This window comes from Lytechinus variegatus, chromosome 10 (genome assembly GCF_018143015.1).
Source record: "Lytechinus variegatus isolate NC3 chromosome 10, Lvar_3.0, whole genome shotgun sequence".
Lineage (NCBI taxonomy): Eukaryota > Metazoa > Echinodermata > Echinoidea > Temnopleuroida > Toxopneustidae > Lytechinus > Lytechinus variegatus.
In genome coordinates this window covers 7087992-7111076 of record NC_054749.1, presented here as the reverse complement: position 1 = coordinate 7111076, position 23085 = coordinate 7087992, and the positions used below count along the sequence as shown (strand labels likewise).

Sequence of the window (23085 nt, the reverse complement as noted above, 5' to 3'; positions counted from 1 at the left end):
AGATGTGCCAAGTATGATCCAAATTGATGCAGAAATGAAGAAATGAGAGCAAGTTGAACAAAACTAACATTTTTGTAACTTCCAGACTAAAAGACCATCTGGAAGTGATCACTACGTCTCTGCAGAACTTCATTCATTCGGCAAGACCCAAAGAGGACATAAATGTCAAGGATTCAACAGAGTAGCATGGCTACTGTGGCTGCAAAGCAACAAGAAAAACAAGTTAATGATGAGAATCTATATTTCATTGTTCGAAATAGACATGAAATGAAATACTCTGAAAAATTTGCTTTGCCAAATTGAACGTGGGCCTGGCAGCCGCTGTGCAGTGCCAGATCGACGAGGCTCTATCCCTTTAATCGCTTAACGCCAAACAGGGTAGCAGCAACTCCCATCTTTTAACATCTTTTGGTCTGATGCAGCCAGGGTTTGAACCCCCGACCTCCCAGTTGTGAGATGGATGCTCTCCCAACTGAGCCAATGGAAGCAGAGGTGATTTGCCAATAACCCCCCCCCTTCTCCCGGTAAAAGTAGAAAAAAAAAACCAACACTTGTAAAATGAAAACATCCCTAATATATTGCCACTAGATTCAACACAAAATTTTACTTTGGCGAATCAGTCCCTATACAATATTTTATTTTGTTGAGTTTAGTGTTTCTGGATGTGCATTCCTTACAAACTACTTACATTGTTATACTGTATGAGGGAACTCTAACATATGTTGGTATGTATATGTACATGATTATTTTCATGAAATAGATATCATACATTATATTTCCCCCCGTAATACATATTCTAAGGCCTGTATTCTGAAGTCAGGTTTAACTCAGACCATGGTCTAACTCTCTGCTAAAATTATGGGGAGCCAAAAGTTCAAAAATTCTGTTTATATTGTATATTTCTTTGTTACTATTTTGCTTCCTTTTGCTTTCATAATGAAGAAAAATACTTCAGTTATCATTCCCAGACAATTATGAACAATTTGGGTGTCATATGAGTTAATAAATTGAATGTGTACTGTTAGGGATTTGTGCTCAAATTGACTCTCCATAGTTAAACCAGGGTTTAATTTAAACCTGAATTTAGAATACAGGTCTAAGAGATTTGCAGACCTATACAACATATTAAACAATAAAAAGACATTTTAAAAACACTATGCATGACTTTTCAAGAATGTTTACATGACCAATCACATAGCAGAAGTAAATCTCTACCAATTCCTTAATAATAATAATAGGCATTTATGTAGCGCCATCTATCTAGAAATAATCTACTCCAAGACCCATTGTTATTATTACCCCATCTTTAGCTCGAGCTGCCTTCGAGCACTCAGTGCATTCAAGGAATTAATCCCACCAGTTCCTGTGGCACCTCACCTGGGTCGAGTGCTGCACAATGTGGGTAAATTTCTTGCTGAAAGAAAACATGCCAGAGCTGGGATTCAAATCCCTGTCCTTCTGATTAAAGGTAAATGCCGGTTTTGGTAACGATATCAAAATGAGTTCGTACAGAATCCAATGAAATGACCACCAAAGTGTCTGTTTGTATAAAGAATATGTGCCAAAGGATTCTGGAAGAAATTGTGTAATTGCTGAGAAATTAGCAAATAAGTACAGGATTCGGGTCAAGCGTCGGGCACAACATCAAAGCAATAATAATACACTGTCCCACGTGCGCTTATCTGTGTTGGTGATCTTCTGTGTGAATATTTTTCAGCGTAGATTTCAAGATTTCACAAAGTTCAGTTTATGTGACTGTACCAGATCTAGATCATCAATGATATACTGACAATTAAGCCTGGTTTTACAGACTTTCTCATGAAATCAGTGTTTACTGCAACTACTGGCATTTCTCTTTAATAGACAAGATTTGTAACCACTAGACCACGAATGTAACACTTCATATGTTGATATCTGATATGAAATGTTTAGTACTCACATATGTAACAGCCGTAACAGCCGTGAAGGAATAATAATAATTTATGTAATACATACAATAAACTCCAACTCAAATACATATAAGAATATAACCCGCATGTGTACAGAGATTGGCACTATTGAGATACTCATTACCTAAAAGCAGTACAGTACTCCATATGTGAATAAAACGCATAAAAACCTGATCAAAGTGAGGATAAAAGAGATGTCACTAAGTGCAAGTAAATGTACATGTTCCTAGATAAGCGATAGGATTATATAATTCACATTAAAACTAAGAAATGTCATAAGTGAAAGTTCAGATGTTCATGTAAATATTTGAATTGCATGCTCTCTGTTAAAATACCATTCCACATTCTGTTGGTTACTTGTTTTTTTTGAAAAAAAAACTAAAGTAAAATCTTTTTTTTCTTCTATCATATTGTTTTTTGTGAGTAAATGAAATATGTGTGTGATAGATGATAAATGAATTGAAGGTTATAACATCATAATTTTATCAAAATCTTCATTTGCATAAAGATTTTATTGCTATTAAGGGGAATTGCAAAGTAAACTAGATGGATTTTCTACTGCACACAGTAAAATAAATGCCTCTGCTATTGCCAGATCAAAAACACATTTACAAACCAACTTCTCAGGTTTAAAACAATGACTTTTGTCACCTTTGATGACCCTTAAACTTGAATCGGATCATCGTCCATCTAATGTACATACATGAACCAAGTTTGAAGTTAATCTCTAAAATGTTTGTTCAATTATCACCAGAAAAAGATATTTCATTGTCATCTAATGACCTCTGTAACCTTTCACATTTGACCTTAATCAACCCCTCCCCCCAAAAAAAGATGAAAATCTGTTAATTGTCACTCCTATGTAAACAGTTCTTTTGTTATCAGAAGAAAGAAAATGGGAGCGATGCTCACCAGGCGAACAACCAGTAAACATAATGGCCCCACTGGGAAGAGGAATATAAATAATACCACAGCAAAGTTAACCTTTAGATGCTACAATATACGGCAGATCCTTCACTGTGTCTTATAATGCCAGATCATATCACTACATGACTTTGTACCAATGATCAATACAGCATCCCTACCTGTTATAGCTGAACTGGGGTCCGTTGCAGAGAGTTGCGTTTATTAAAACGCAAGTAAAAAAAATCAATCGCAATTCCCAAATATGTGCTGTTGATTGGCTGAAAATCAAGTTAGGCATGATTTTTAGAGTTGCGATTGATTGCAACTCTTTCTGCAACGGGCCCCTGGTAAAGATAATAATCATTGTATGCATAATAATTAAACACATGCAGATAAATAAGTTGATCAAGGCACACACACAAATAAATCCCAATGCTCAGGATGTGTTTGTAGTACATTGCTGGCAGAGATCCCACTGAAATGGGAGATGAAGTTCTGAAGAACATTTCATGAAAATTGTCTGCATTGGCAAATTTCAGTCAGTCTCCGACATTTACCACAGTGATATTCAGACACCTGTGCATCTGGTCTGCGACGCTCAAGCTAACAAGAGCTGTGACGTCACATCTCCCCTCACCCAGTCGCAAGCCAGTCGGCGACCAGTCGGGTCGTAAGGTGTGCGGTGGCCTTTAGCCAACCAGAACCAAAGGAAGTTGTCAGAAGACAACAGTTGTTGAATGTCAAATGTTGTTGAAGTTGTTGAATGCAGGTACCCATTTACCTCACCTGGGTCGAGTGCAGCACACTGTGGATGAATTCCTTGATGAAGGAAATTACGCCATGTCTGGGATTTGAACCCACAACCCTCTGTTTCAAAGTCCGGAGACTAATCCACTGGGCCACGACGCTCCACGACTATGAGAACAAAAAGTCTGTGCCTGCAGACTATGGTAAGAAAGGGTTGACAGTCATATATTAGTTAAATCAACAAGACTGGGTAGTGTAAAATCTTGACTCAATCAAAGAATTAACATCATAATTAATTCATGCATCCATTTTTTGTATGGGTATGATTCAGGTATGATATAACTTTAAAATTCTAAAGGAAGTTGTTTTGTTAGTTTCTTTTGTCTCAAGCTAGATTTCAACGTTAGATTGACACTATCTTGACCATTCCCCTATGCTGCATACAGGAACCCCCATCAATCATGTAACAGTTTGTTAGCATTCGGTTATAATAAATACATCGCACAAACACAACCATTGCAAATGTTCGCAAGACCAACTGAGAAAGCCCCTTACAGTAGATCAATATTATGCATTCCAATAAATAGTTCTCTATCCTGGGAAGAATTCATGATGAAGCCATCGCTGGATCAGGACACACGGCTTTGTACGCAATAAAGAAGTCTGTGAAGTCAACATACGGATCAATCATTCCGTTCTCATCTACCTTTGCCTTGGTTTCATCATGCCTGTTGAAATCAAAGACTCTCTGAGATTCCTCTGTACTGCTTTGGTTGGTAGAATCTGTACTGCTTGATGTGCGAGTATTCTCTGTGTCCCCGCCTTTATCTTCCTCTTCGACCCCTTCCTCGACTTCAACGGACGTAGGGCGGGGGGTGTGCTGCATGTCGACATCAAAGTACGGCTGGGGAATCCCCGGCTGCGGGGTCAGGTCACCGACAAACTGTCCTAAAGGAGAGCGCTGCTGATCTATGGGGGACACATTGTTGTTGTCGACCTGGATGTACAGCGGAGTCATCATGGAAAGTGAGCTCTGAGAGTCTGTGCGGGTTCTGTTGGCGGACGTGATGGTGAGTCTTGGAGGTTGTGACCCACCCTGTGGTATCGGGGTCGAGAACGGTATCGGCGCAGGATTGTAAGGGGCTGCTCCACCAGGGCTTGACATGCGACTTCCCAGAGGAAAATTGAAGTTGCGGACGATGAGAGTGATGTCGTCTCGCTTCTGGCAATTGGCCATGCGGCCCCCTTCCGAGAGGTAGGTGTCGTGATGTTTCCGGACTACTTTGTCAACAACAGCTTGCGCAACACCGCTCAAGGTCGCCTGAACCTCAAACTCGGACATGGCCATGAAAGCTAGGTCCAGGTTGGCTTGAGAGGTGCCCGTAGCTTCAATTAGTGACTGACTGAGACCGTTTGAGTACATCATTAAGAAACCAGTCATGTTGCTGACATCTAATCCACCTATAATATCTGGTTCAGCTAGAATGGGTTCACTTGAAGCTTGGCTGTGAAGGAAGATAAAAAGGCAGCTTATAATTCAATGTTGATTAGTTTTGAAAAGAATAAAATCTAGGTTTAGTGATGAAATAATGTACATTTTATCATTAAGCAATAAATTCTATTAACCTTGTAAGACTTTCACCTATGTCCTTAAAAGATGAAGGATCCTTCGAAAAATTACTGCCCTGTTCAACTTAATATGAGGTTGTGGCACTAGCAGTTTGAGGCATTCCAATTCTCTGAGACTATCAACTGCTAGTTGAGCAACCAGGGTCCCATAACACAAAGTTTGGCGATTGATTGTATGCTTGATTTTCACAGTTGATTGTACATTGTAGTCAATGCAATCAATTGTAAAGATATTCTTCTATGATGGTTGCTAAGCTTTGTCCTACAGGCTCAGATCTTTGGCCAAGCAAATCAATCCTGGGGTGCATTTCATGAAAGAACTAGTCTGATGTTCTATCCGACGAAGTCTGTTTGGGCCAACAGTTACCACAGGAACAGTCAGACATCTGTGCTCCTCAGCCAATCAAAATCAAGGAACGTTTTCAGATCTGACAACCCATCAGACGACAAACGTTGCTGAAATGATCTCCAGTGTTACTGACGTGCCAATCTGGCCCGTATTCTGCGGTCAGGTTTAACTTAGATCGTGTTCTTACTCAGTGCTAAATTTATGGAAAGCCAAACATGTCAAAATTTTCCTTAAATTGCATGTTTCTTATACTTGCTGTGCTCTTTCATAACTCATGAATGGTGAATAAAGTTATCTTATTTATCTTTCCGAAACAGTTAAGAATGATTTGAGCGAAAAATGACTTGATCCATTTATATCATATTGTCAGATATTTATGCAACTATTGGTTGTCCATAGTTAAACCACAACTTTAAACCAGAGTTAAAATTAAAGCCGACTTAAGAATACGGGCCTCTGTGTTGCAGATGCATCTTTGGAACTTGGCTTACAGTGGTACAGACTTTCCACAAGCAACCATCTTTACCAGTGATGTGTCATGGCCCCTTTTCCAAAAGCAACTAGCACAGATAGTTTTCTAATGGGGATTTTTTAATTTAAACAAATTCTTTGCAATTTATACTCAGGGGCTGTTACGAGAAAACATAATTTCAGTTGAAAATCTAGAAGTGATACATCAATTCTAACTAAAGCAAATGTATTTATACTGTTGACGCAAGAAGCAGACAAGTAATAAATTGCAAATTTGCAATTAATCACAACTGATTCTGGAACCAAACATTGGGTTGCAATCGAATGATAGTTTTTTGATAGTTTTTTGCAATGCCCCATTAGATTATATATGACCTGATGGGTATTTACTAAAGCTATCTATAAGCTATGAGCAACTTTACTGGTGATACTTTCGTAGGAGTGTTGTGGCCCAGTAGATTAGTCTTCTGACTTAAAACAGAGGGTCGTGGGTTCAAATCCCAGCCACGGCTTAATTTCCTTCAGCACAAATTTTATCCACATCGTGCTGCACTCAACCCGGGTGAGGTGAATAGGTACCCGGCAGGAATAATTCCTTGAATGCATAAGCGCTGAAAGGCAGCTCGAGCTAAAGGCGGGGTATTAATAATAATAACAATGCGCCTCGGAATAGAATATTTCTAGATAGATGGCGCTATATAAATGCCTATTATTATTATTAGGAACCAAATAACCAACTACATGAAAATCTGGTGATTATCATTTACCACAAGAAAGGATCACCAGTCGCTCGTTAAGTCGCTTGTAACTCACGAACAGCTTTACAGATAAAATAATATAGGTATGTATAGCGCACGTATCCACCTTGCTAGGTGCTACAGGCGCTCCTATTTTACCCCGGCTAAGCTAGTCTACCGATTCTGGTGCTAACAGCTTTATGAGGAAATACTTCCTGCCGGTACCCATTTACCTCACCTGGGTCGAGTGCAGCACAGTGTAGATAAATATCTTGCTGAAAGAAAGACGCCATAGCTAGGATTCGAACCCATGACCATCTGTTTGAAAGGCGAGAGTCAGAACCACTAGACCACGACGCGCCCCTTTATGAAACGGGACCGCTGTTTTGTGATACCTACCATAGCAGAGTGTTCTCCTTGTAGCCACCCTTGACTGTGTGATTACCAATGGTCCTGGTAGCCATCTTGTCTCCTAGAAGCTTGTTAGATTGTAAGGTATCGGTGTCTAGACCTAGCTGACTCAGTCTCAGAAGCTCATCGTGATTGTTGGTGGTATGGTCTACACTAAGTTGCCTAACCTTGGTCGTGTTGTCTGGTTCCAAAGTGCAAAGAAGAGCTCTGGAATCACCTGTCAAAAAAAACATCATAATAAATCAATAATGGCAAAGAAGATCTCTAAGAAGCTTGTTATTATAAGAAATTGGTGTCGAGATCTAACTGATGCAATCTCAGAAGTTCATTGTGATTGTTAGTGGTATGGTCAACACTCAGCTGTCTAACCTTGGTCGTGTTGTCTGGTTCCAAAGTACAAAGAAGAGCTCTGGAATCACCTAGGAATGTAATATCATATTGCCAGACCAAAAATATATTAGACACAATTTGTAAAATTCAAGTCATCATCACTCCTATGTGCATACTTGGATCAAAAGAAATAAAACTGGATGGACAACCAGATGGCAACTACCTACGGGGGATGGAGGCATAAACTTCAGTAAAAGTGAAGTCTCTGAAACTTGTTGAAAATAGGGTAATGGTTTCCAGAAAAAGCCGACTCAGTCTCGGAATCTTACTTAAAAAGTGATCAGAGAAACATTCTAGCATTGCCAGCCCTCATGTTAGGTGCCCACCTCATCTGCCTTGCTGCTCAAAAAATTTCCCTATTACTTAGTGTTTCTAAGATGATTTTTTAACTGCTTGTCCTTCTGGGAATTACTGTGACGGCTGAGTATACTGATATGTTTATGTCATATTACAGAGCTGCCAACCTGAACAAGAACATTTCTGAATTTTTAAAAACTGAAAGAACTGTATTTTGGTGAGGAAATCAATGATTTAAAAAATATACCACAGAACAACACAACATAAAACTAAAACTTTAGAAATCTGTATTTTGCATGAAACCATCAGTTTTCCTACCGCTACTAAAATTAGAACCAAATCTTGTGCTATTTAATGTACAGTTGTGCTCCAAAGTTAGTGCACCCCACCACAAAATGCACTCCTTCATGCTGAGTGTCGAATGAAGACTACAACACTACATTGTTCGGCGAGCCCAGAGAAACAAACTTTATTCAATGTAATATTTTATCACCTGACTTCACAATTAGATATCTAAAACAAGGCAGAACTTGAACACTTTGCTGGTGGGTTTCACTAACGTTTGAACACCAATGTATCATTGGCCCATGTTGGGGAAAATAAATTTTGGTTTCATTTTTATGGGATACCCTGAACAGTTCGAGAAATGTTTGAGGGGTTTTTGCATCTTATACTAATGAAAACTTTATCATTTGCCTATGTTGGATAATATCAGTGGGAATTCCGGTTTCCTGTGTCGGGATGCACTGTACAGTTTCAGAAATGCTCAGAGGGTGTTGGCATGCATGTAATTTTTGTTGTGTCAAGAAAGAGGGCCGACTTAGATTTAAGCAAAAAAGGCAATAGAGTAGCTAACATGGATAAGTATTTAACTTTAGCAGAATAATGAGTAAAATACTCAAATCTGGCTAAGACTGGCTTAATTATCAAACTGAATACCAGCTCAGGTGAATAGGCAAATTGCCAAATCATCTGTTGCCAACTCCTCCACTCACCACATGGTCTACCTTCATTTGATCTAATGCCATTCCGTCCATCAACATTTCGTCTATCAACCATTCGGTCCAATTATCACTCCTAACCCCCCATTTGTCTATGACCATTTCGTCTCATAACCAGTTGGTCCAATACCAATTTTCTTTTCAGTCCTTTCGCCAAATGAACACTTAGTCCTATTAGATCATATGATATATGGAATAAATAGCTATTGGACCAACTGGTTATTAGACGAAATGGTACATGGACAAAATAGCTATTAGACCATATGGTTAATGGACTAACTGATGGTAGACCAATCAAACTGGTAATTGGATGAATTGGCATTAATTGAAAATAAATAGCAAACAAAGGCATTTAACAGAGCTTTCTCTATTAGGAGAACCAACTCACCTATATTCATCACAAAGAGCTTCATGAACCAACTCACCTACATTCGCTACAAAGAGCTTGTTATCATGAATTAAAGTAACAATGGCTGACGTTCCACCGCTGATATCTGCCGTCATTGACTGGAATTTCTCCATTTCCATAGGATACTTCTGATACAGTTCATAGTCACTAACACCCTGTAAATCAACACAAAAAAGACGGAGAATATGGAAAATTATACAACTCCCAAGAATGTTCTGTAATCTGATTGGCCCAAATCGGATCACATAATATTCAGCGAATTGCACTGTTGCATGCAAAACGCACTATCCTGCACTGTTGAAGTCATACCAAAAGTACTATACTGCACTCTGACGTCAGAGTGCAGGATAGTGCGAGGTCTGGAATTATCTAGAATTTAGATAAAATATAGCATTTGGGGCAACTCGGTAACATGGGAGGTTGAATAAAACAAACAATGCACGCATTCTTGTGCAGAGACCTAAATAATGAACTCTGTGCTCGACTCGCCAAATGGATATACCGCACTCGCTCCTGCGGACCTCGTTGCGGTATATCCATTGGCTCTTCTCGTACATCGTTCACTATTTGGCCCTGCATGCGCATGCTTACGTGCATTATTTGTATACTATCCTCTAAAAGAGAGTCAATATGGAAACCAATCGCCTCTAAACGAAGTAAAAAAGGGAAAATTCATCACCTCCTAAAACAGAGCATGTGGAAAGGTAGACAAGTAACACATAAAACTAAAATAAAACTAAATTGTGCATCATCTAATTATCAAACTGATGGCCACTGGACAGTTTCTCAATGCTGTACAAATATGTTTCTATGATGACTCATAAAAAGATGTTTTATACAATCAAACATGTTTTGAAAGGATGTCAACAAATTAAAGCTGATGTTTCATAAAACCCACACATGCCTTTACATTTATACTTTGGATGCTTAATAGAAAACTACCTGAAAATAACTTGCTGGATATAATTGTTTCAATTTCATATATCTAATTTAATCTGTTCTACAGTGTTGCAATATTATACTGGATGGAATAGTTACAATTTAAATTGATTTTGAACATAATCCGATAATGTGACCATCCAAGTGTTTGTATGCATAAATAACAAAAAAAATATGTGCCAAATGATTATGTCAGAAAATATGTGATCAGTGGCAGACCATGACTCAGATTAGACAATGATTGGAGGGACACTGTATTGTTTGTGAACAAAGATGTGCCCCTCCAAATGCTTTGTCTCCTCCAGGTTGCAGTCGGCCAGTGTGTGATTGCTTAAAGAAATGGACAAAATAGGCTTTGCATTCCGGCCAGGTGTCAGGCTTTTTTCCCAGTACTAAAATACACTGTCCCATATGTGCTGATCTGTGTTGGTCATTCAAAAATAGATGTTGTGATATCACATATTCCATGTGTATATTAATTAACCTTTATTTTGAAGAAATTCTTAATTGGGAGAATTACTCACATCAGGAAGGGAGAGCTTCAGATTGGCTCTCTCTGCGACAACATGATCCAAAGACTCGAATAGACCTCGCTCCACCGTAACAAACGCCCTCTGCAGAATACGCTTCACCTCCGCGTCATCGTGTACCCCGCTGAGCTGGCCCAGCAGTAGTTCTGCAGGCAAACCTTGATGGGCGAATCCTGGGGCGTATACTCCATCGTATCCATCAAATATGGCATATAAGTAGTCATCTTGTTCCGTCCTGTGAAAGATGGAGACACAAGATGTTGGATTTGCATTGTTTATTCATATACACATGGAAATACTACCAAGCAGCTGAGACTTTAAGTGTCAATTAACAATTAAGAGAAATACAATCTGATCACAAAGCAAAATTGCACGTAAATACAGTGTACATGTATATCATGTATCATGAAATGGCTTGATATGATCTGGGGCCCGTAACACAAAGCTTAGCGATGAATAGCAAATATAAAAGAACACTTTTGTGACCTGTTGCATAAAAATTTTGCCATAAAAAAGTCAAGCAATTTTTTTGCCAGTTTTTTAATTTGTAATTTTCAATGGCATAATTTTGTTTGCTATAGCTTTTGCTTATTTGTCAGTTTTTTTATGGGGAAAAAAATTTATGCAACAGGTCCCTGATTGGTTCCTGGGTCCCGTAACACAAAGGTTAGCAATCAATCGTACGATTGATTGTACATTGAGCCAATAGAATCAATACGAGAAAAATATTCTACGATCATAGCTAAGCTTTGTGTTACGGGCCCCTCGTCAGTGTTTTGAATTAGATGCGCATTTAACATTGATCTACATTGGTCAGTCCATTTAGCGATTGATCGCTAATCTTTGTGTTAAATACGGAGCCCTGGAATTCAAACGTGGCATTGAAATACCAGAAGTGAATAAGTATATATTTTTTTACGTTTAGAATGATCAACTACAATCTAGTATGTTATACATGTAACTTTTGTTAATCTTCCCAAGACATGTACTCAAACTAATAACTAAATGAGATTAATAACCCATAAAATGCTCATATTTAAGTAATGATATGAAGCATTGTGGAAATGAAAATGGGCATGAGACTTAATAACTGATAGACCGAATTGAGACTAGACAAGTTTTTAGGTTGATGGTGTTAGACAATTTAAGAATCAGACCATCTACTAGTGCTAATAGACTAATGGGTTCAAAAGATTTGAGGTCATAAAATAAATTGTAAGTCATGCATTTCATTGCAAATTTTGCAATGAATTGATGGTCTGCTTCTTGCATCAACAAATATACATTATTTTGCTGTAGTTAACATTGATCTATCGCTTGTAAAATTGTGTCTGTACTTTGCAATTGATTGCATATATTTTCTTGCAACACCTTCTGATGGGATGCAAAGTGATATATCTCTTCACCTGAAATGAAAGAATTTGTCTTCAAATTCATGATCTTCGCTCCTGGCTCCATCCTGTCGGTAGACCTGATTGTTTGAGTATCCAATCCCTGAGTGACGGCAGACAGGCAAGTCATCGGTCCAGCTCTGTAAAGAACCCTGTGAAACACGACAAGAGAGATGAGGGAATGGGCTCCGTCTTACAAGGAGTTACGAATGATCCGATCAATCGCAATTATGGACGGCCAGCAACGTCAACATCTATTTTGCATGATTGTTGAAAATATTGTATAACTATGATGTATATTCATGCATTCATTGTATTCTGGAAAATTCACTGTGCTTCTCTCGACATACAAAGGTCATATTTTTCATAGAAAAAATTATTACACTAGTGGATTCCAATAGAGTTATGATTGATTTGATCAATTGTAACTCTTTGAAAGACAGGGCCCTGGTTCACTCTATGGGATGACGACGAGGTTAGTAAATAGGAATTGATGGCACAGAACATATTTCTTGCACTCTCAATTCGCATAATTTCCATTTAAAGGGGAAGTTCACCCTGACAAAATGTTTATTCTAAAAATAGCAGAAAAAATGATAAAATAATTGGTGAAAGGTTTGAGGAAAATCCATTACATAACATAATGGGGCAGCTGCTCGTTTATGAAAACACGAATCCAAAACTTTTAACATTCTAATAACTTTCTTACTCTTCAGTGGATTTCCTCAAACCCTCACCAATATTTTTTATAATTTTTCTGCTATTTCTACTTACAGACTTTTTGTCAGGATAAACTTCCCCTTTAAAGACAAGGCAAAAGCGATTTTGTGTCTTGCCCACTTATGAAAATAACCAGAAATATTGTGTTTTGCGAGGGCACACAACAGAATTGTATCGAAACTTCATTGTGAAATGACTGGGATGGAATAACACTTGTCATAAAAGCCTTAAACGTAAACTTTAATGGTGACCCGGAGATGACCTTTGACCTTAACATGTGACCTCCGACTGCAGCTTATCATGCTGGTCGCCTAAATACATCTGCCATCCAAGTTTTGTTCAAAAGTAACTTACGGTTGCGGAGTCAGATGTCATAAGAGAGTCTTGCATGTATCTTACTATGTTACCTCCAACCTAACATGCAGGTCCCCCAAGTCCATCTGCCATCCAAGTTTGGTTGAAAAGTGACTTACGGTTGCGGAGTTAGGTGTCATAAGAGAGTCTTGCATTTAAACTTTAACGTTGACCTGAAAATGACCTTTGACCTTACCATGTGACCTCCGACTGAAGCATAAGATGCATGTCCCCCAAGTCCATCTTCCATCCAAGTTTAGTTGAAAAGTGACTTGTGGTTGCGGAGTTAGGTGTCAAAAGAGTCTTGCATGTAAACTTTAACGTTGACCTGAAAATGACCTTTGACCTTACCATGTGACCTCCGACTGCAGCATAAGATGCAGGTCCCCTAAGTCCATCTACCATCCAAGTTTGGTTGAAAGGCATTTTACGGTTGTGGAGTTATGTGTCATTTGATTTGTGACAGACGGACGAACGACGGACGACATTTGGATCCCTACATTGACGAGTGGATACCATGCGCGACCCCCAAAACATGTAAAAAGGATGTCTTTTTCAAGATAGGGCACGTTACGTACGTTACGTGATAAGGGTGTCAAAAACACCAAAATGTTGAAAAAAGGGTATCTATTTCGCTCAGAAAAATATACGTGTTTAGGGTCAAATATGCGGGGATGATAAAACAAAATCAAAATGTTTTTATAAAGAATGTCCTTTTTGCCTCAACACTACGTGTTTAGAGTCCGTTTTGCGCGAGATGTGGAAGGTGGGGCCGGTACTAAACCAAAATAATGGTGTCTAAAGTTAAAACATCGGACGCGTGACATAACAATAAAATATCTTTGTACTTGTTTAGGGGTTCATTTCAGGAATACTTGCTAACTAAGAGTATCGTTTTGTTTCCAATACTGGTTAAGGGGTGCCTTTTCAGAACATGGAAAATACATCACTGTACTAGTTTAGGGGCTCATTTGTGGGAATACTTGCCAATTGTTTCCAATACTTGTTAAGGGTAGGGTTTCACACGCCAATATAATAGGCAATAAGACCTACTTGTTACAGTAGAGGTGCACTACCAATATTGGAGACTGTCTCCCATGAGAGAGATTATCTCCAATATCAGAGACTTTTATAAAGAATTTGGGTATCCAATTTCAGAGAGTCTCCAGTTTGGGAACCCAATTTTCTTTGTTTACATTTGCTTAAAAAGGATTACCTTGGCGGCAGATAAAAATGTGATAAGCAGATTCCTCATGAAATATTACCCCTTTTCATCATCTACTTTAAAAATTCACTGTCTACTTTTGTTTTTATGAGGATTTTTGTTGTCATCCACACACAAAACAAATGGGCTTCTGACCTCAGTGGGACAAAAGTTTGGGTGGTAAAAATCAAGCTTTTGTTGGTGTTGTTTCTTTTATTCTTTTGCAAAGCAAGTCTCCAATATGGGAGATTGTCTCCTGTATAGAGTCTCCCATATTGGCTGGCGCCTCTACTGTGTTAAGCCAAGGCAATGGGTGCATTTTCAGAAAATAGAAAATATGTGTTTAAGTAGACAGCTGGCAGCCGTTTGTTTCGACGAGTTTTTAAACATTTTTTTTAATTTTTCCTCGTACACAGATGGCTCGCTATCGTGCAGCCACCATAAGGGGACCTTACAATGCGAAATCCCCCCGTCGGGGCTCTTCAATTTTTGTCTTTAATGAATCAAAATTATGAAAATCAACACGACAGAAATGCAAATTAATATTCCCTCTTGGCATAAATTGCCAAAAAACGGGGGGAAATCAAGTTAAAAGGAACAAAAACAGCGACTTACCTCGGCTGTTGCGCAACTTCACTTCCTGTTTTATCCAAACTTTAGTACATAAACATATGGCCCCTGTACAGATTGCGCTAGAACTTCGGTCTCTGTATTTGGTGAGTGAAGCGAACAGAGTTCAGCTGGACAACCAACAGAAACCGAAGCTTTTGGTCAGACCACTCATTCAATGAACAAGGTTATAATATAACCTTGTTCTCAGTTATATCTCCATGTGTGGCAAAATAAGGGTGGCAATGTTTGGCTTATTTTCTCTTTTTCTTTGGGGCAAATGCTTGATTTTTTTACACTGACAGTTTTCATTACACCTATTATTCATACTACTTGGCTCTTATTTCAATTTGATTCTTTAAATCATTTTTTTCTTAATTAAAAATAGAGATCAAAAAATGATAATTTTCTTGCCATATTACTTTCCACCAATAGAGGGCGTACACAAAAATATGCCCAAAATTCAAGTTTTTGAGCGCTCTGGTGAATACAAAAATTATTCCCAAGTTACTAATGAAAAATAAATTGCAACTGTATGAAAATTAGTAATTTTGGTCACAAAAGTGATATTTTAATGATTTTTTGAAGTGTGTGCTCTGTACAACATTGGCATACCATAGTCCTACCTGTAGATTCACCACAGGCAGGGTGGTAGCAGTGAACAAGTGGGTCAGACTGGAACTTCAAAAAAAGGAAAAGTTCTCTCCTACCCCAGTCTCGATCGGCCATTTTGTTACGATTCATAACAAAAATGGCCGATCGAGACAGGGGTAGGAGAGAACTTTTCGGGGGTTTTTTACGTTCCAGTCTGTGCCTCGATGTCAGGAAACTGCCACTCGTTAGACCTTCATCCATATAATCGTGGTAAGTGCATAATTTCTGTTTTCACAATTCATTTGGAGAAATACCATAAATCATGCTAGTCCCGTGAGTATGGTCAAATACACGGTAAGCCCCTGGGCTCCCGCCCGCACAGCACAGTGGGCCGGAGCTCCCTGGGTTAATGTTTAGGTAGACCAAAAGCTTCGGTCTCTGTTATGTTGGTTGTTCAGCTGAACTCCGTTGGCTTCACTCACCAAATACAGAGACCGAAGTTCTAGCGCGATCTGTACAGGGGACTCAATAACAATATGTTTATGTACTTAATATCGGATAAAACGGGGAAGTGAATTTGCGCGACAGCCGAGGTAAGTCAAATTTTTTGTTCCTTTTAACTTGATTTTCTCTGTTTTTTGGCAATTAATGCAAAGAGGAATTATTGACATTTTGGTCGTGTTAATTTTCAAAATTTCTATTCATTAAAGACAAAAACTGAAGAGCCCCGACGGGTGGATTTTGCATTGCAAGTCCCCTAATCATGATGGCTGCACGATACTTCGAAAGCGAGCCGTCTGTGTACGAGGAGAAAATTTTTTTTTTTTTAAACTCCTCGAAACAGACGGCTGCCAGGCCCAGCTGTCTAGTGTTTAGGGTGCTTTCCAAGACCCCGTGGACGCATGGTATCCACTCATCAATGGAAGAAGTGCCCCCCCCCCGGACTTTTAGTTAAGTTAATGTCTCACCCACTGATCTCTCCCCTATCTGGATATGCGGGGAGGGTCCTTTGTTTGAAGCCCGCGAGTTCTATTGTCCGCCATACCAGTTCCCCCAAAAGGAACGCGATCGCTCCATTAGCATGTGCATTGTGAGCGATATGCTAACTGTCTGCACACTGAAGCACTCATTGCTTTTTATACAAAACTTCATATATTCAAGGTGCCAGAATTCGCAATTTTCTTGAAACCATGGTACTTTCCCAGTATACAATTCAGAAACATAATTTTGAAGGGGTTGGTGTTTTTCTCACCTACGGAAGAATTTAATGGATGAAATCCTTGACTTGTCTAGGGGTATTTTGGAGGTTTACCAAATAACCATCTTAGGATCGATATGGCGAGGACTTTCTAGGTTAATACATGTATATGAAGGCTTATAACACTGGGCTTGACCCCCCCCCCCCTTTAATTTAAGTCTACCCACCCCCCCCCAAAAAAAAAAAAATCAAACAAGTGTAACACCGAAAAATTCAGAAAAATTCATCGCTTAAGTGAAACTTTAAAATATAACTTTCATATTTTATTTCTGATTTTGATTAAATTTTGAGCATTATTGTGTGTTTTTCTCTCTATTCAAATAATCATTTTCATGAGGTGGACTCGCCCTTTAAAGAACAAGTCCACCCAACAAAAACTTGATTTGAATAAAAAGAAAAAAAATCAACAAGCCTAACCCTGAAAAATTTATGTTCGACAACTTTTTTTGTGTTCTTTTTGCTTGTCAATTTTTTTCCTGCATTCCCCCTAAATTCAGGTGGACCCCCCTAAAATCGTGGTCCGCCCTGAAATTCTGGTTGATAACCGTTTTCATGCTTGTCAGATAATTTCTTTTGTTTTGCATCCCTTCCTAAATTTTGGGTTGATAACCTTTTTTTGCTTGTCAGATTATTTTTATTGCGTCACCCACTAAATTTCTGGTTGATAACCCCCCCCTGCTCCACCGAGACATTTTTTCTTTGAAGACATTCGGCATCTCAAAATAAGTTCTGTGAAATTTCTGAAGTCTGTAAATCCGTCTCTGCTGTAGCTTAATGTCTTTTTTACGTACTTAAAAAAAAAGAGTTCTTGGAAAAAATAATTCGATCTATTGTTGACAGAGAAATATCACAAATTCACATGCCACAAGTTAGTAAGCCCCCTAAAGTCCTAGTCCTATACCGTACATGTACCTATAGCTTGTAAATTTTATTGTGCTTTCACAAATAAAAGATAAATAATTTTCAGAATACCTTGTAGATCCAGTCCTTGTCCCAAAAATCAGTCTATTTCGGTCAGGATCTCTGCTTTGCAAAAAATAATTTTTTTTAACTCCTCCGAAACGGCAGATTTCACAATACATATGCTATACACGGTCAGTATTTTCGTGTCTCAGTCGTGATATTCTTCTGTCCAAACATGATTGATAAACTCATAAAACTTGGTGACATTTGTGAATATTAATAAACTGAATATTTATTTGAATCATGGTTTGAATTCATCACACTTCCAGAGAAATCACAACAATCGATACCCAACCCCCCACCCCCCCACTCACACAACATGCGAGGTTAGTAATACTAACCTCGCACAACGCATGTGGTTTCATAGTGGACTTTGACGTTTTCATTCATCACACGAATGTGAGGGAATAAAAAAACGCCAAACATTTGAGTATTTCTCCACTAATGGAAATTTATTTTTATGATTTAACTTTTTTTTTTAATAAATTGAAAATTATTTATAAAAGTGTTTTTATCGCTTACCTCCAAGTCTCAACCAGGATACTCCGTTCGATCCGTCCTTAATACTGCGGTGGAAAGTACGCAAACAACAATCGAAAAGCAATTTTTCGTATCGAACATTCTCAATTCAAGTCGTCAGCGCATAATAGGAAATTGTACCAAAAATCAACAGGTTGCATCTCATGTATATACTTATTGGTAAAGTACGCCATCTTTTGACAAGATGATGATGAAAGTGGATTGAACGAGCAAGAAAATAATGCTGATCGCCTAGAATGCAGCTAGCTTGCAACACCGTAAACAAAGGTACGGTAGGCACTTAAGAACCAAGTTTGAAAGGACACTCGTAAAATTACGTCACTCTCGCGATGAATAATCATTAGATCGTGGTCGTGCGTGTTCAATAAAAACTCTCTGCATGCATGCACTCAGTGTGTATTGAACACGCACGACCACGATCTAATGAATATTCATCGGCGAGAGTGACATCATTTTACGAGTATATATCCTTTCAAACTTGGTTCTTAAGTGCCTACCGACTTTGAAATAATATCGCGCGCCCTCTTTAGGCAAAAGTTGATATCAACGCTGATCAAGAGGCATCTACGTGAAGATCACGAAAAATGCTCTTATTTTATTCAAAACAACACCAAACAGAATTCAACAAACGATCCATATGGTTCGGTAAGTGTCATAGAATAAATATATTGCTTAGCTACGATGTAAAGTCATAGTTATTTTAGTAAAAAGGGTGTGAAAGATTCGCGTGCACCAGGTGCATATGAATCCTTCACACACGAGACGATTTGAAACCATGAGTGCCACCCCCCCGGAGTTTTAAAGTTTTGGAAACTTGCTCTGGCAATTTAGAATTACCACACATGTATTTGAGCACATGGGACTACTTAAAGTCTACAACTATGCAGTTCACCAGCTTGTCTTATCTGTGAAAAGTAATCCCATTTTCTCTGTTTCCACGGTCGTCACGATAAGTGCAATTATACGTGGCACAGGACGACATCTCAAACTTTGTATCAGGCATAAATTCACATTGAAAAGTGCTGTTATAAGAGTTGATTTGGAAGTATAATTAAGAATTGACACTATTGCCGTGTACACAGTACAGACAGTCAGACTCTACTCCGATTTTGGCTTTTTGGGGGAACTCGGCGTGCGGATGTACCGACTTCCGGTGCTTTAACACGGAATAGGCCAATCAGCGTTATTGATCCCATCCAGGTAGGGGAGAGATCAGTGGTCTCACCCCCCCCCCCCCCTTCCCCTCATTAAATTTAAAATAATAAAAAAAAAGATTCAGTTCAGTCCCACATGTATATTTACCTGTGAGTGTTGACTTACAATCGAAGGAGTGGTGCGCCTTGGTGTTCTTGATGTCATATTTTTAGGGCATAATCAAAACGTAAACAAAGTTTGATACACAATCGATGATAGTCATCGATGGTAACGTCACGATTCAGTAATATATGTCCAGAAAATTCTTTAAATGGCGGAAAGTGCCAGGTCAGACGACTGACAGTGATCGCAACGCCAACAGCTTGCTGGAATTTGTTTATGTTAAAGCCCTCTACGTTGATTCAAGTGAGCCGCGCAGAAAAAAAAGGGGAAGCCCCACGGCCACAGATCTATCTCTGAGGAGCATCGTGAAAGGAATTATCGGCCCTTTGAAAATTGAATTAAATTGAATAACTTTTTTTTCACTGGTTTACACACATCAAGATACAATTTATATACACAGAACAAAACAAAAGTTGGTGAAAACACGTCAACATGAGGGAGTTAAGTAAAATCAGGTCCTATACTGATATGGATCACGCAAAATAATCTCTTTTTACAATGCACAAGTATTTAAATTACAAGTCAAAGTTAAAGTCTAGTCTAAGAATTATTCATTTTCTAAAATAGTTGTATATTGTTAAAGTTAACGGCAGAGATAGTGATGGGTCGAAACCTGATGCAAGTACAATTGTAATTTTAGTTGAGAGTCAGGTATGTGTATGTGTATTTGAGTTTTGTCAGACGTGTATCAATCAGATGATTATTTACGTCTGGACCGACCTTTAACGTCACCATCCGAAAGACGTGACCAGGGCTCGAACCTCTGCATCAATTTGTAACTTCACCACAGCTTGGATTACAGGCGCACGCCACAACGCCCAGTCAGGGAAGTGCAAGTATATGGTGTCATGTCCGTTTCCAAAAGAAAATTATCTCTTATGATTGTTAAGCAAAGAATAAATCTTTAACACGAACCCATATCGACAAATCTAATAATTATAATCTAATTGACAACGATCATATTCACATTTATATCGACAATAAACAGATCGAATTAAGTAATTCCATTACATTTTTAGGTGTCACATTGGATAATCTTTTGAGTTTTAAGTACCATATGATAAATGTATTGCATAAGATAAGTAGGAATACTGGTTTAATTTACAAACTTAAGCATATAGTTTGCTTCATAAAAATCTGATAACTCTATACCATTCCATAATTTTCCCTTATTTAAGATATTGCAATATTGTCTGGTCTACCAATGTAACCTCATATGAATTGGATTCAATATTCAAAATTCAAAAGAAATGTTTAAGAATAATTACTAATTCCCATTACCTAGCACCATCCGCACCGTTATCTAAGAAATTGTCTTTACTTAATATATATGATTTTGATAAGCAAGAACTCGCAATATTTATGTATAAGTAAAAGAAGAGATTGTTACCCACTCCTTTTTCAGATCTTTTTCAATATAATAATCAAATTCATAACCATAATACCCGTTCTTCCAATAATTTTTCATCTATGGTCTATCAAGTCTTGTCACGAAGCTAAATCATTAAGTTATGTAGGTCCCAAACAATGGAAGATTCCCCAAATAATAACTAATTCACAATTTATATCTTCCTTTATAGAAAACAGTACAAAAATTTTATAGTAAATGATTATTAATTTTCGCAGTTGATATCGATGCATTACTAGTACCCTATTTACCCCCCCCCCCTTCGATTCGTGTCTTTTTGTATTCTTTGTTTGTGTTTTTTTTCTCTCCTTTTTTCCTACATAGTATTTACTATAATGATATGATATTCTGTTTTTTTTTTTATTAATATTGTTGTCTTTTTACTATGTTTTGGCGATCCAGCCTTACAGGTTTCTGATAACCTTCATGGAAAGCCACGCAATTTATTTTATTATCTAATCACATTACTTGCTGTTTCTTTGTATTTTTATCCTATTTTGCGAAATAAAGATTGAATTGAATTGAAGCAATTAAGAATTAGTAGGGTAAAAAGCAACGTTATACATGTATTTTATCACTAAAGCGAAGTCATAACACGTTCGTGTTCTTTATTATCATGCATAAAGATAGATAACATAGGCCTACCCTTAAAAAAGGCATTATCTTAAAGGGGATGTCTGATATTTATGACTTGTTTTTCAATGGTAAATTTCATTCACTCAAAATTTAGTAGGGTCCATGCTGAAATATGGCAAGTTGAGAAGAAAACAACCCCAAAGTATTGCAATGTTGATCACTTGCGACTTAAAAGTGGGGAAGGGATAAACATACAAAAACCACTTGTATTAGTATGATTTATCATAGCAAAAAATAAATAAATAAATACAATCAAGAAAGAAATAGAGAAATCCGGGGGCACTTCCATAAACGAGTGGATACCAGGCGCGATCAGGCCCCCAATTCAAGCTCCTTCATTTTATCGTGGACATTTGGGCAAATCTAAGCACCCAATTGTTTTTTGTATGTGGGCGCGACCAAAGAAACGCGTAAACAGGATCTCCTTTAAATTTAAAGATTGGGCACGTTACGTACAGTAACGTAATAAGGGTCTCAAAAATATTGAAAAAGTGTATATATTTCGTGAGGTGAGGGGGGTTGGGTGTTAACTGAAGGTATAAAGCCGACGTCCGTGACATAACAATTATTAAATATCGTTGTAAAAAAGGGGTTTCGCTTAAAAAAATGAAGGTCATTTTGGTTACATCTTCAAGATCTCAAATACTTTCTATTCTCTGTCCATCTCCTATATTGTGATTATCATGACCGAATGATAAAAAAAGAGATATGAATGAATATAGACCCATTATAATCTGAATATATCATTGGCGCATTATGAGCCAAAAGCTTTGAAGGGGCCAGATATGGAGCATTAGGCAAAATTTATACAAAGTTGTGAGCGAGTGAAGCGAACGAGGAAATATTTTGACATTTTTATTTAAAAAAAAATTGTGTGTAATATCCCCCAAAAGACATACACCGTATACAGATGCTGCAGAATATTGCAGCTAGGCTAATATCTCGTACTCCTAGCCAACTCAGCATTACCAATACCCTGAAGAAATTACATTGGCTTTTTGTTGAAAAGTGCATCACATTTAAGATACTTTGTTTAGTTTTTAAAAGCTCAGCATGGCTTATCTCCATCATACTTGTCCCATTCACCAAATGATTACAACCCACCCCGTAACCTTCGATCAAGCAAATTCCCAAAACCCACACAAGCTTTTATGGTAGCAGATCATTTGCTGTAGCTGGACCAACCCTTTGGAACAAATTATCCCTACATATCAGACCGGCATCCATTTATTCAACTTTCAAGTCCTTGCTCAAAACCCATCTTTTCCGAAACTAATAACTAGGTGTAGTATAGGTAATAATTGTCAGCTTTAAATATAAAGTAAT

At 38.0% G+C, this 23085-nt stretch overlaps 1 protein-coding gene across 2 annotated transcripts; it reads right to left on the bottom strand.

Moving 5' to 3' along the window:
• Positions 1–3127: 3127 nt before the first annotated feature.
• LOC121422609 (TGF-beta-activated kinase 1 and MAP3K7-binding protein 1-like) lies at positions 3128–19941 on the bottom strand. 2 transcript variants are annotated; one of them, XM_041617764.1, is made up of 6 exons: positions 19701–19941; positions 12172–12308; positions 10760–11000; positions 9313–9451; positions 7188–7416; positions 3128–5107 (listed from the first exon to the last, which is right to left on the bottom strand). In XM_041617764.1, exons 1-6 carry the CDS (start codon positions 19755–19757, stop codon positions 4210–4212), a joined length of 1701 nt encoding a protein of 566 aa, XP_041473698.1. In that variant the 5' UTR covers positions 19758–19941; the 3' UTR covers positions 3128–4209. The 2 variants fall into 2 exon arrangements, with proteins under 2 accessions (XP_041473698.1, XP_041473699.1); XM_041617765.1 differs by having other exon boundaries at positions 19719–19941.
• Between the last annotated feature and the right edge of the window lie 3144 nt (positions 19942–23085).

Excerpts from the sequence above, each read along its gene's own strand:
- LOC121422609 (XM_041617764.1), bottom strand. The coding sequence starts at position 19,757 with ATGACATCAAGAACACCAAGGCGCACCACTCCTTCGATTGTAAGTCAA. Across the intron at positions 12,309-19,700 it reads TTGTAAGTCAACACTCACAG|GGTTCTTTACAGAGCTGGAC; the intron begins GTAAATATACAT and ends CGTGTTTCACAG. Across the intron at positions 11,001-12,171 it reads GACAAATTCTTTCATTTCAG|GACGGAACAAGATGACTACT; the intron begins GTGAAGAGATAT and ends CATCTTTCACAG.